Source organism: Pseudonaja textilis, chromosome 17 (assembly GCF_049901715.1).
Source record: "Pseudonaja textilis isolate UNSWEBS1 chromosome 17, rPseTex1.2, whole genome shotgun sequence".
Taxonomy (NCBI): Eukaryota; Metazoa; Chordata; class Lepidosauria; order Squamata; family Elapidae; genus Pseudonaja; species Pseudonaja textilis.
Window position 1 is genome coordinate 74,778 of NC_142006.1, and position 14,005 is coordinate 88,782.

The 14,005-nt window shown below is 46.7% G+C and overlaps 1 protein-coding gene across 2 annotated transcripts in view; it reads right to left on the bottom strand.

The window, feature by feature from the left end:
- FAM163B (family with sequence similarity 163 member B) overlaps nt 1-14,005 on the bottom strand; it is a 51,076-nt gene that overhangs the window by 2,330 nt on the left and 34,741 nt on the right. For both annotated transcript variants that reach the window (XM_026719163.2, XM_026719164.2), the window contains exon 2: nt 10,450-10,564. In XM_026719163.2, coding sequence (XP_026574948.1) covers nt 10,450-10,542 — 93 coding nt within the window. In that variant the 5' untranslated portion in view covers nt 10,543-10,564. The remainder of the gene's footprint in view (nt 1-10,449; nt 10,565-14,005) is intronic.

Here is a 14,005-nt window from a genome sequence, read left to right on the forward strand (position 1 = left end):
CTGCTGGCATTTGCAAACCAGAGTTTCTACCATGTGTGAACTTGGTGCACTCAACTTGGATAAGCAGACTCTGGCTTGGTTTGTAAGAATCCACAATCATTCACACAACGCTGACACTGTGACAGAGACATTTTAAAGAAGCGCAGCCTATTATAAAACAGAAAGCAAGTTCCATGGGTTCATGGTTTTCCCTATCAGGAAATTCCTCCTTATTTCCAGGTTGAATCTCTCCTGGATCAGTTTCCATCCATTAGTGCTTGTCTGGCCTTCAGGTGCCTTGGAGAATAGCTTGACTCCCTCCTCCTCTCTGTGGCAGCCCCTCAAATATTGGAAGATGCTCTCCTGTCTCCCCTGGTCCTTCTCTTCCCTGGACTAGCCAGGCCCAGTTCCTGCAACCGTTCATCATATGTTTTAGCCTCCAGTTCCCTCCTCATGCTGGTTGCTCTTCTCTGCCCTCTTTCCAGAGTTTCAGCATTTTTGTTATAGTGTGGTGACCAAAACTGGATGCAGTACAGTAAATGAATGAGCAAATGAGGAATATAAGAAAATAAACCCCAAGAATCCTCCTTGGGAATGTTCCAACTTGGAACATTTGGGACTTTTGTGTGTGTGTGTGTGTTTTGCCTTTCCTGTTGGGTACCCAGTTCTTCAGTCCTTGGATATTTGGACTTCCCTGCAGTTGATCCTTTGTTCCCCTTCCCACCCCAAAAAACTTTGGTAAACTTCTGCATTATGCGCAGCACATCAGTGGGTTTCCTTTAGTGCTAAACATTTGCTTTGTTTTTTTTTTCTTAACATTTTTCAAGTCTTTTGTCTCCTGCAGCTTCATTCCTAATTTTCCCCCTTTTGGAATTTGCCCATGCTCAGAGACTAAAACGTACAAGGAACGGTTACAGGAACTGGGCATGACTAGTCTATTGAAGGACCAGAGGAGGCAGGATAGCCATCTTCCAATATTTGAGGGGTTGCCACAAAGTGTGTGGGGGGGTGTTAAGTTATTTTCCAAGGCACCCGAAGGCCAGACAAGGAATAATGGATGGAAGCTGATCCAGGAGAGATTCAACCTGGAAATAAGGATAAATTTTCTGACAGGGAGAACAATCAACCCATGGAAGAGAAGTTGCCTTCAGAAGTTGTGGCAGCTTCATCACTTTTATTTTATTTATTTATTTGTTTATTTATTTTTATTTGTCAATTGCTTACAAAATAATAGGTATAAGTATATAAGAAAAATAAAAAATATATAAAAGAAACAATAGGACGGGGAGGGTAGGCACGCCTCCTACAGGCCTCTTAGGAAAGGGTCAATAGGTCAATAGAAGACAGTCTAAGATTAAAGTTTTTGGGGTTTGGGGAAGAAACCACAGAGTCAAGTAGAGTATTCCAGACATTGGCTACTCTTGAGACTCGAGACTTTCAAGAAGAGATTGGACTGCCCTCTGTCAGAAACGGTGTAGGGTCTCCTTGCTTGGGCAGGGGGGGTTGGACTAGATGACCTATAATGTCCCTTCCAACTCTGTTAATCTGTTATGTAATCTGACTACTTCATGAAAGGCTGTGAGACTCTGACACAGAATAAAAGGGTTGGAAGGGGCCTTGGAGGTCTTCTAGTCCAACCCCCTGCTCAGTCTGGAAGCCCTATACCATTCTGGACAAATGGCTGTAAAGTGTCTTCTTGAAAACCTCCAGTGATGGAGCACCTACAACTTCTGAAACCAATAAACTTGCCATGAAAGAACAAATGCCATGCAGTGGTGGGTTTCCAAATGGTTCCCTAGCAGTTCCATATGTGTGCTTTGTGCGCATGCAGAGGGCACAAATACGGAGCTCTGTCAGGACTGGATAGCTGCCTGAAGTGTTCTTAAGCTCAGCTGAGGCGCAGCAATCCGCTGTGCAAGGAAATATAGGATAGGTAACTGTTGTGACTCGGAGGTTTGAACCTGCTCTGTCAGAAGACATAGGCTCGAGTGATGAGGAAGATCTGGCATTAAGGTTTGAGCCTACTTTGTTGAGTGACACAGACAGGAGTCAGGAGGAAGAGGAGGACTGGGCTCTAAGATTTGAGCCTGCTTTGCTGGAAGTTTCGGAGTCGTCTTCCTCCCCAGAATCTTCCTCCCTGATTGTGCCTCAGGTGTCGGCAGATAATCAGGACAGCGTGCCGGAGTCATTGGCTGAAGATCAAGCTGAGAAATGCTGGTCTGATGCAAGGCAAAGACGCAGGCAGAAACGTGACATGCAACGTAAAAAAAAAGAGAGACTGACACGCCCCTCAGGGATTATAAGGAGGCGTGTTAGCTCTGAATCCCTGTTCGGGTCAATTTGTTTATTTGCATTAGCAGTTTGGATGAATTATTCTGTGTGGCGGTCGCCTCTGATTTATGGTTTTGCTCATTATTGGACTTGGTAGGCAGCTTCTGGGAAAACTGCCAAAGACGGATTCAGCCAAAGGAATTTAACTCTGTCGTTCCTGTTATGTTGCTGCAAGCTCCTGCTGCACCTCCTCCCCCCTCCACGTAAGAAATGCCCAGTAGCTGTGCCAGATAAATTCTCTGGACAGCCTGAAATGTTCCCGGCTTTTATGGGGCAATGTCAATTATTTATGTCTCTGCGGCCAGAAGATTTCCCTGATCACCGGGCTCAGGTGGGGTTTGTTATTAGTCTTTTGTCGGGTTCGGCTGCTAGGTGGGCCACTTCTTTATTGGTGCAAAATAGTCCCTTACTAACTGACTATCAGGGCTTTTGGCACCATCTACGCTCGATGTATGAGGACCCCATAAAAGCTCAGACCACTGCCAGATGTTTAAAGGAACTTCGCCAGGGGAAACGCCCCTTGCAAGAGTTCATTTCAGAGTTTCGTCTGCTTTGTATGGATTCTGCATGGAATGAGGCAGCTCAAATGGACGCTTCCAAGATGGTTTGGCAGAGGATATACAAGACGAGTTGGTGCACGTGGAGCCGGCCCTGACCCTTGATGCTCTGGTGGTGCAATGTTTGCGCATTGATGCCCGGCTTCAACAGCGCAAGACTAGATGCCCAGTTCCGGAACAGCCATCCACCTCAAGGCCACAGCCTCTTGTACAACCAGCGCCCCAGGTCTCTCACAGTGCCATGGCCAGGGCCGAGAAGCCGATGGAGTTGGGTGCGGTCCGACCTCGTTTGACGGCCCAAGAACGTATCTGGAGACTTCAAGGAGGCTTATGCCTGTATTGTGGGGGGCCTGGACATTTTGCAAATTCCTGCCCTGGTAAACGACGGGGGGCACGCAAACCAGTGCCTGAATCTAACCTTGTACAGTCGGGAAACGGGGCAGGCCCGGCCTCGGGGAAACCCTAGGTCGGGCATGTATTAGTCAACTGCCTGAAGTGGCAGAGGTGAACTCTGGTCCCCCTCAACATTTACTTTTAGACACGAGAGTTTTCTTGCAGTCCTGGTCGGAGGGGATTCCTGCAGTTGCGTTGGTGGATTCGGGGGCTACTACTAGTTTCATGGACCAGGCAACTCATTTTGATGTCCCTTTGGTTGCGGTGGAGCCTCCAATCAAGGTGGAAACGATTGATTGGTGGGAGCTTCGTACTGGGCCCATTAGTTTCGCCACCTAGCCATTGCACCTGGCTATTGGGGACCATGAGGAGGCGATTAGTTTTTACATCACTGCGGACTTCCATCTCCCTTTGGTCCTTGGTATGGCCTGGCTATGGTTACACGATCCTCTGGTGGCTTGGGCGCAGAACACCATTTCGTTCCCGAGCCTCCAGTGTGTGGACCATCTAAGACACACCTGTGCTGGCCAGGACATTGCCGCCCCCGCCGTCTCTGTACCTCCTGAACTATCTGACTTCTCCGATGTTTTTAGCGAGAAGGAGGTGGATCGGTTATCCCCGCATCGACCCTATGACTGTCCCGTGGACCTTCTGCCCGCTACCCAAAGGTCGCCTATATTCTGTGTCTGAGCCCGAATTGGCCACTCTTCGCGAGTTTTTGGAAAAGAACTTGGCCCAGGGGTTTATCCGGCCGGGAGATTTGCGTTGTGTTGTGACTACCGCTGGTTGAACGCCATTATGGTGAGGAATGCCGCTCATTCCAGAGTTGATGGAGCGGTTGCGGGAGGCCACTATTTTCACCAAGCTCGATCTTCGAGGGGCCTACAACCTGGTGCGGATGCGCAAGGGGAACGAATGGAAGATGGCGTTTGGCACCCGTTATGGCCACTTTGAATACACCGTAATGCCATTTGGGTTGACCAATGCCCCCACGGTTTTTCAGCATTTGATGAACGATATATTATGGGACATGCTTGATCGGTTCATGGTGGTGTACCTGAATGACATTTTGATTTATTTGAGGTCCAGGGACAGCCACCTTCACCAAGTTCGCCAGGTATTACAACGTCTTCGGGAGCATAAACACTATGCAAAGCTGGAGAAATGCCTCTTTTTCCAGACTTCCATAGAGTTCTTGGAGTATATCATCTCTCCCAAAGGCATTGCCATGGACCAGCGGAAAGTAGAGGCTTTTTGTAATTGGGAACCCCCTCGTCAAGTGAAAGACGTGCAACGTCTCTTGGGGTTCACAAATTATTACAGGTCCTTCATCCTGGGTTTTGCCAAGCTGACGGATCCCATTACCCAGCTCCTTCGCAAGAAGGTCCCGTTCCAATGGGGCCCCCCACAGCAACAGGCCTTTGAGGCCATCAAGAAGGCCTTCGTTGCAGAACCAATCTTGAGGCATCCTGATCCCCATCGTCCATTTGTGGTAGAAATGGATGCATCCAACGTGGCTATTGGGGTGGTGTTATTACAAGCCCCAGTGGATGGCGCACCTCTTTTTCCATGCGCATACTATTCATGGAAACTTACTACTTCTGAGCACAACTATACAATCTGGGAAAAAGAGTTGCTGGCCATCAAGGCTGCGTTTGAGACCTGGCGACATCACCTTGATGTGGCTCAGCACAAGGTGGAAGTTCGGACGGATCATTGTAATCTGGAGCACTTGACTACTGCTAGGAAGTTGAATCAATGACAGATCTGGTGGTCGTTCTTTGCCAGGTTCAACGTTTCGGTCACTTACATTCCCAGTGGTCAAAATCGGAGAGCGGATACCCTGTCCCGTAAACCTGAGTATCTTTGTCCCGAGGACCCTCTTCCTCCACGTACGGTGCTGCCACTGGAATCTTTGGCCGTTATCCAAGAACCGGTGGATTTGAGGGCTCGGGTACAGGAGGCGCAGTGCTTAGACGCTTGGTCACAGCAAAGAATGGGGGAAATTGGACCTGACTCCCCATGGACTCTAGAGCAGTGATGAGGAAGATCTGGCATTAAGGTTTGAGCCTGCTTTGTTGAGTGACACAGACAGGAGTCAGGAGAAAGAGGACTTGGCTCTAAGATTTGAGCCTGCTTCGCTGGAAGTTTCGGAGTCATCTTCCTCCCCAGAATCTTCCTCCCTGATTGTGCCTCAGGTGTCGGCAGATAATCAGGACAGCGTGCCGGAGTCATTGGCTGAAGATCAAGCTGAGAAATGCTGGTCTGATGGAAGGCAAAGACGCAGACAGAAACGTGACATGCAAAGTAAAAAGAAAAGAGACTGACACGCTCCTCAGGGAATATAAGGAAGCGTGTTAGCTCTGAATCCCTGTTTGGGTCAACTTGTTTATTTGCATTAGCAGTTCGGATGAATTATTCTGTGTGGCGGTCGCCTCTGATTTATGGTTTTGCTCGTTATTAGACTTGGTAGGCAGCTTCTGGGAAAACTGCCAAAGACAGATTCAGCCAAAGGAATTTAACTCTGTCGTTCCTGTTTCCGTCTGTTCAAGTATTTTCCTTTGGAAATTTGGACTCACCTTGTGGCTACAGGTGAGACAGAACAGGTAACCATGGCTAGGTGGGGCCAGCCAGATGTGGCATTTGCCAGTTCTCTGAATCAATCAAAATTTTTGCTACCTGTCCGAACTGGCTGAATACCACCTCTGATGCCATGGTCCAAGTGTGTGAACAGATTACCTATCAATTTATATGGGTTGATCTGGCTCCAATCTCAGATTTAAATCCATTCAGGGCAAGGTCCTTGGTGCCCGCCATGCCCCCAGCCACTCCAGTCTTGAAGGCCAAGCCTGGCAAGGCAAGACTCCCAGCAAAGCACCTGAGCGGAGGTTCTCTGGCTTCTGCAGCAGTGGATAAGGGCCTCACATGTCATATTTGGGGACCATGGCTGACCCCCAGCACTCCCAACGTCCCAGGATCCTCCCCATTCTTAAGTTCAACTCTGGGAGATCGAATCTCCTGCAGCATCTCTCTGTGGTGGAGTGAATGTCCTCTTTACTGCTGGAGGCCTCCCCTGGCCATGGGACAGATCTTGCTGCTTTGGGCATCAACACAATTTCCACATGCTGAGCTTATTGTTCTGATTGCTGGATTCTAAGTTATCATTGCCAGAGGATGTTCCTTGCATACAGTGAATTTCAGGCTGCGTGTCTTGCAGTGATGGGATTCAAAAAAATTTACTACCGGTTCTGTGGGTGTGACTTGGTGGGCGTGGCAGGGGAAGGATACTGTAAAATCTCCAGTCAGAAATGGGATTTGCCGGTTCTCTGAACTACTCAAAATTTCCGCTACCGGTTCTCCAGAACTGGTCAGAACCTGCTGAATACCACCTCTGGTGTCTTGCCTCAGGGCCAAAAAGGCACCGTGGAAGAGAAGGCCCCAGGGGCATCGAATGCTGAGGAGCTGAGGGAGCGCTGCAGGCCACGTGGAGGCCTCTCCCAGATTTAAAACAGCTGATTCATTCCAGAGGATAAGGATCCTCTGTTGGAACAGGACACAGCAAGGCTGCCACAGACCTAGAGCCCCCGCTTCCATTCCCCACCAGCTGCCTTCCCAGAGTGACTTGGCCCTTCTGTCCTGGTGAATTCTCCTCTCTTCGTCTGGGAGTTGAATATTCTCCACCAACACATTGTTCTTGCTGCCCTCAGATTCAGATTAACAGAGTTGGAAGGGACCCTGTAGGTCATCTAGTCCAATCCCCTGCCCAAGCGGGACATCCCTACACCATTTCTGACAGAGGGCAGCCCAGTCTCTTCTTTAAAGCTTCCAGTGGTGAAGCTCCCACAACTTCCGAAGGCAACTTCTATCCCATTGGTTGATCGCTCTCCCTGTCAGAAAAATTCTCCTTATTTCCAGGTTGAAGCTCTCCTTTTTCAATTTCCATCCATTATTCCTTGTCTGGCCTTCGGGTGCCTTGGAAAACAGGTTGACGCCCTCCTGTCTCTGTGGCAGCCCCTCAAATATTGGAAGGCTGCTATCATGTCTCCCCAGATCCTTCTCTTCCCTAGACTAGCCATACCCAGTTCCTGCAAACTGTTCATCATATGTTTTAGCCTCCAGCTCCCTCATCATCCTGGTTGCTCTTCTCTGCCCTCTTTCTCTGCCCTCTTTTTTATAGTGTGGTGATCAAAACTGCATGCAGTATTCTAGGTGTGGCCTTACTAAGGCTTTGTAGAGTGATATTAGTACCTCCCTTGATCTTGATTATATCTCTGTTAATGCAACTTAGGATTGCATTGGCGTTTTTGGCTGCTGTCGTACACTGCTGGCTTATATTTAACTGGTTATCCACTAAGACTCCAAGATCCCTCTCACAGTTACTGCTATTGTGCCTGGTTTCACCCAATCTATATGTGTACTTTTGGTTTTTCTTGCCTAAGTGTAGGTCTTCACTTTTCTCTATGTTGAATTTCATTGTGTTAGATAGGGCCCTGTGTTCAAGTCTGTCAAGATCCATCTGGATCTTGAGCCTATCTTCTTGGGTGTTAGCTGTTCCTGCCTGTTTAGTATCATCTGCAAATTTGGTAAGTTCCCCTTCTATTCCCTCATCTAAGTCGTTAATGAAGATATTGAAGAGTCCTGGGCCTAAGACGGAACCTTGTGGCACCCCACTGCTTACTTCCCTCCATCTAGACTTAGACCCATTAAGGGCTACTCGTCGAGTACGATTTATTCCACATCCTTCTCCAGGATTTGCTATTAACTGCTGACCGCATTCTGTGGTCTTCCCAGGGATCACACTGGGCCTTCTGTTGTCTTGGCTAAGGTGAGAGCCACTTAAATAGAGCTGGCTTGGGAACCATCTCTTTTTGATCCCTCGCCTAAGCCGAGCCATCCGGATTGCTCAGCAGGCACACGCCGCACCTTTGGCCATGTGATGTTGCCTTCAGCTTCATCCTAAGCTCTGCCTCAGATGTGAGTTGCAAAGGCCACAAAGAAGAGCAAGGATCTGATCTTCCCAACATATTTGTCCTTCTCTCCAAAAATATCTGGCTCTATGATTCCAGCAGAAGAAACTTAATGCAACAAGTCTGTAGAGATCCTCAGTCCTCCAGGTCATGGTTGTCCCAAGGGTGCTTTTTTCAGGAGGCACCTGGACTTCCTTGGTTTTTTCTTTTGAAGACCTTTCACTTCTCATCCAAGAAGCTTCTTCAGCTCTGACTGGATGGTGGGGAAGGGAAGGATTTATATTCTTTTTATATGCTGTCTGCAAGGAATCTAAATCCTTCCATTCCCCACCATCCTGTCAGAGCTGAAGAAGCTTCTTGGATGAGAAACTGAACAAAAAAACCCAAGCAAGTCCAGTTGCCTCTTGAAAAAAGCACCTTTGAGTCAATGCAACAAGCACATTGAGGGTGATGTAGTGGGCCTTCTTAGCTCCAGATTACATTGGAAAACTCTTCTGCCCAGCTGCAATCTGTTAAGTACAAATGCCGTTTGAACCAAGGTTGACCATTTGGTCTTCTGCTTCCAAGTCTGCCCTCCAGGATTAAGGATTTGGCAATTGTCCTTCCCCCTTCACATCCATCGCCTGAGGAACTTCCCTTTTATTTGTTTTATTTTTTATTTATTTTGATTTGTCAGTCGCGTACAAGATAATAGGTGTAGTTATGAATACATGAAATGAGTACGTATAAGAAAAATAAAAAAAACAATAGGACAGGGACGGTAGGCACGTTGGTGCACTTATGCACGCCCCCTACAGATCTCTTAGGAAAGGGGTGAGGTCAATAGTAGACAGTCTAAGGTTAAAGTTTTTGGGGTTTGGAGAAGAAACCACCGAGTCAGGTAGAGTATTCCAGACATTGACCACTCTGTTGCTGAAATCATATTTCCTGCAATCAAGTTTGGTGCAGTTAACTTTGAGTTTGTATCTATTGTATGCTCTTGTTTTGTTATGGTTGAAGCTGAAGTATTTATTCACAGACAAGTCATTGCAATGTATGATTTTATATACCATACTTAGATCAGACCGAAGACAGCGTAATTCAAAGTTTTCTAGGTCTAGAATTTCAAATCTGGTGGCATAAGGTATTGTACGAGTAGAGGAGTGGAGAACTCTTCTTGTGAAATATTTCCGGACTTTCTCAACTGTGCTAATATCAGATACGTAATGTGGGTTCCAGACTGATGAGCTGTATTCGAGTATTGGTCTAGCAAATGTTTTGTATGCTCTAGTTAGTAGTGTGATATTACCAGAGAAAAAGCTACGTAGGATTAGGTTAACAACTCTTAATGCCTTTTTGGCTATGTAGTTACAGTGGGCTCTAGCACTTAGATCATTAGAGATGAGTACTCCAAGGTCCTTGACAGAGTTTGGATCATCAACAAGGTCTTGACTATTCAGCTTGTATTTTATTTTCTGATTTTTTTTGCCAATATGTAAGACAGAGCACTTATTTGTTGAGATTTGAAGTTGCCATTTCTTTTGAGTTTTCTGAGCAGCAGGTGAGGGGTCTGGGGCTGCCCCAGCAAAGCTGGCTGTGAAATTCTGGGAATTGACATTCACTAGGCTTAAAATCACCAAGGCTGGGGACCCCTGTTCTAAAGGGAGCCCTGCCTTGCACAAGCTCTTCAGCAGCTCCCACACCTGATTGTGCAAATGGAAGAGGGTGCAGGCAGATGACTTGGGTTGCTCTGCGCAGGAAGGGTTTGATTTTTTTCTGATGTAGTCATTTGGCTGTGAGGGGCAGCAGCCAATGCCAATTTTTCACATTCCTTAGATGGTCAGAAACTCTCTAAAGCAACTCTCACCATCAAAATCTTGGCGTTTGGCAATTGCGCAAGACATTTTTGGCAGCTGGCAAGGGAAGCCTTCGCTCCTCTGGGAGAGCACACGTGCAGATGGTGAATCAAATCCTCAACTCTCTCTCTCAAGCACACACACACTTCTCTGTGAAGTCCTACACAAACCTGGTCTGGCTTCTGACCATGCAAAATCCTGGCCAAATAAAAGCAGGTCTTCCCCAAATCCCAAGAAAAACAATAGAGCATGCTTGTAAAACAACAGTCCCTCCCCATCCCAGGCATAGAAGTGTAACAATAACAACAATAAACATAATAAACATAATAAATATAATAAACATAATAATAATAATAATAATAATAATACCCTCAAGGAACCCAGTACCTGGAGCCTGCAGTAGCAGAGAACAGCTATAATGCACAGTAATATAACAGTTGCTAATATTCCGCCAGTGATAACCACGGTCCCCGCTGTCATCCGACCTCTTCCCCATCAACACCTGGAAAGGAAAGCAGAAGGGACCTTCAGGGCAGGGAGGTCGAGGGGGGGCACAGGGGATGCAAGAAGGAGGCCTGTGGCCGTCAGCTCACTCTGTCAGACCCAGACAACTCCTCCAATCACTGAAATCACATTTCAGCAACTGCCTAAGATGGGGGGGGGGTCATACTCAAGACCTGGGGATAGATGCAGCCTGCAGGGTGCTTAGATCTGGCCCACGGGGCTGCCCTGGAAACATCAAAGGACATACCTATGGGGCCTCTGCCAGCGAAAATGGAGCTCCGTTTTGGCTGGTAGAGGGTTGCAGGAGGCCATCACAGCCGAAAACGGAGCTTGAGAGCCTGATTTTGCTGGCAAAGTGCTCGGGCCACCACAGGCACCCCAACACGAGCGACATTGACCCTGGCCCTTCCCACCCCAGCCACCCAAGATCAAACACAAATCTGATGCGGCCCTCAATGAAATCGAATTTGACATCCCTGGTCCAAGAAAGCTTGCATCCAGTCAGCAAGAGCTCCCTTACAATAATGTTTCAGCCATCTTGTGAAAGGTCTTGCAAACCTGCAGGCACTTTGTGTGAAAACTCACTTCTGGGATTGCTTGCAAGAATCTGGGCCAATTCCACAACAGGTCTAGGAACCAGAAACAGTTGGCAGTCCCACATCCCCACAACAGATTCAAACCACGATCCGTTTCCTTTTCAGACCCAAGGCCTGGGAAGTGGCCTTCCTGCATGAAGCGCTTCAGTTCCAACAAAGACAAAGCTGGCAACAAACCAGGTTGCCTTAAAATTGCCAAAGAGGATTCCTTTAGGGCTGAAGTTAAACGAACACCCTTTCAACAGTTATTTTAAAAATTGCTCTTTTGTTATTGCTCTTTTTCAAAATCTATCACACCACTAGATTTTTTTCACTGTGTGAACAAGCACAAAAAGATATTAAGAGTTTGCCAGGATCTGAGTTGAACCTTGCAATGTAGTTACCACGATATAGCTGTCGACACTGAAGCAAACGTGGCTGAAGCCATCATGTGCTGCCTCATAGTTGCCATAAAGCCAGAGAAGGGGAAGGGAGGGAGGAAGTAGATAGCCAGGCTCCAGTCAAAACAAAACACTTTCTTGTGGGAACCAAGGTCACTGAAACAGGTGGCCACTGAAAGTGGAGAAGAGCCTGCCTTCTTGGGAGGGAGGAGTTTGATTCTTTTAATCAGGTGAAAGCCACAGGAACTGTTAAGGGTTTTCACCAGCTGTGCCGATATGATGTATCCAATAAACATATCCTTTGAGGAATCTACCTGCCTCAGGTGCAGTACTCAGAATGCTGACAATAACTATATATTGTGATGGGACTGAAGGGCACCTAGGAAATCTACACAAGATGTGTATTAAAACACAACTGAGACTGAAATTATGTGTTTGCCAAAAAAGGGGAGGTGTAAAGAGGATGTGCTTGATTTCCCCATTTGATTTAATATATTCTAGCTTTGATTTAATATATTCTAGCTTTGATTTTTAAATAAAACTGCTCTTGAGATGGGCAGCCTTAAAAAAAAATCTTATAAATAAATGATCTATTTCTGAACAGCCTTCTGTTAGACCAAATTATGCCAACTTGATGATGGACCAGAGCCAATTAACAGCTAAAATCATGACTTTAAACTTTCCAAGAATTATTTGCCATCACTCTTTCCATTCTTCCATGGGTCTCTTGGCCAAGCTGACTAGCGGGGAGAGGAAACCTCCCCAATTACCCCAATGGGTTCCCAGATCAACTCTGAGGCTCAAAGCTGCAGATTTGGTGACCTACTTAATAAAGCTATTTGTTAAATCTTCACATGAATAAAGGTTTTTGGGCATCACAGGAACCTTGTAGATCTTTGCAGCATAAATATCTTATCAGGGAAAGGGTCAGGCACTGGATTCTGCTCAATTTGACTATGTAAAGATCCTTCTCTTTAAAATGAAGGTTACTCTTGCCCTCTTTTGAACTCTCCTCAAGCCATTTGCTCAAGACTTGAGGTCCAGCCGCTCATTACTGCCTGACCACACCAGAAAGCAAGCGAAAGCGGAGCTCCCGCCTCACAATCAGGAGGCTGTGAGTTCAATCTTAGGTAGAGGCAGATATTTCTCTCTCGGAGCCTAAAGAGAATGTATCTGCTAAACAAAGCTCTGTATTGGTGACAGGAAAGGCATCTGGCCATTAAACATTCTGCTCGCTCCATTCAGTTGCCCAGACTCCACCCCGCAAGAGATTATGGGGTCGTTAAATGATGATGATGACTCCAGAAACCAAACAGTTTGACTTTCAGCAGACCAACTGATGGAGCAAACCCTGAAGAACAAAAATGGGGGGAAGTATTAATGAACCCAAAACAGGCATCTAATTAATACTTCACGGTATCACCAAAGGACTCCTTCAAAATGCTGCCAATTGAAGCAACATCTGAGGCCCAGTTGGCAAGAGTGGTGGTCTGTCTCTCCCTCGCAGATGATCTGACTGAGGCAACTATTTTTCATCCTGTTGTCCAAGCTGAGAAGCTGGAAGGGGGGAGGAGCATCAACCCTGCCAGACTCACATCCATCCGAGATGCAGCCCAGGGATCTACTTCCACAATGACTTGGCCTCAAATCCCCTTAGTGACCAGCCAGTTTGTGTGGAATGGAGCTGCACAATGCTCTTCTCTCTTTTGCTACTAATGAATGCCAACAAGCAGACACAATGACAGCCCTGATCTCCTGGCCCACAATCAAGAGTCCAGATCAAAATCGACCCAGAATCACAGGGAGAGTCTGCCAGGGGTTTAAAGCAATGTCTGTAAGACAAACATCTGGATGTGATGCTCAGCTTTTTAAAGCGCTGCTGAAAAGTTGGGGAGAGAGATTTTTTCTGCTCCCACCAATAACAATAGCCCTTAGATTTATATACCACTTTATAGCACTCTACAGGCCTCTAAGCAGTTTACAGAGTCAGCTTCTTTCCCCCAACAATCTGGGTCCTCATTTTACCCACCTCGGAAGAATGGAAGGCTGAGTCAGCCTTGAGCTGGTCAGAAGTGAACTGCTGACAGTGGGCAAAATTAGCCTGCAATACCTCATTCTAACCACTGAGCCACCACAGCTCTTAGATAGATATACAGATTAGATAGATAGTGTTAGGGATACACCCTAGCAGAATCTGCACGGCAGTCAGGCAGGCAGGCAAAATATGTGAGATAAACGTTTTTGTAGCTTACACTCAGTAAAACAGATACACCGTGCTAGTTAAATAGTTTATTCCAGTAAGAGTTATAGCATAGTCAAACAGTCCATATATCATTCACTAATTCAGTCCGTCCAGGGATTATTCAGTTGCAAATTCCAGTGTCGAAAAAGAGAGGTCAGTAAACATACAAATATCAGTCCAGGAATATATCTCCTCGCAGTAGAGATATGAAGAAGTGAAAA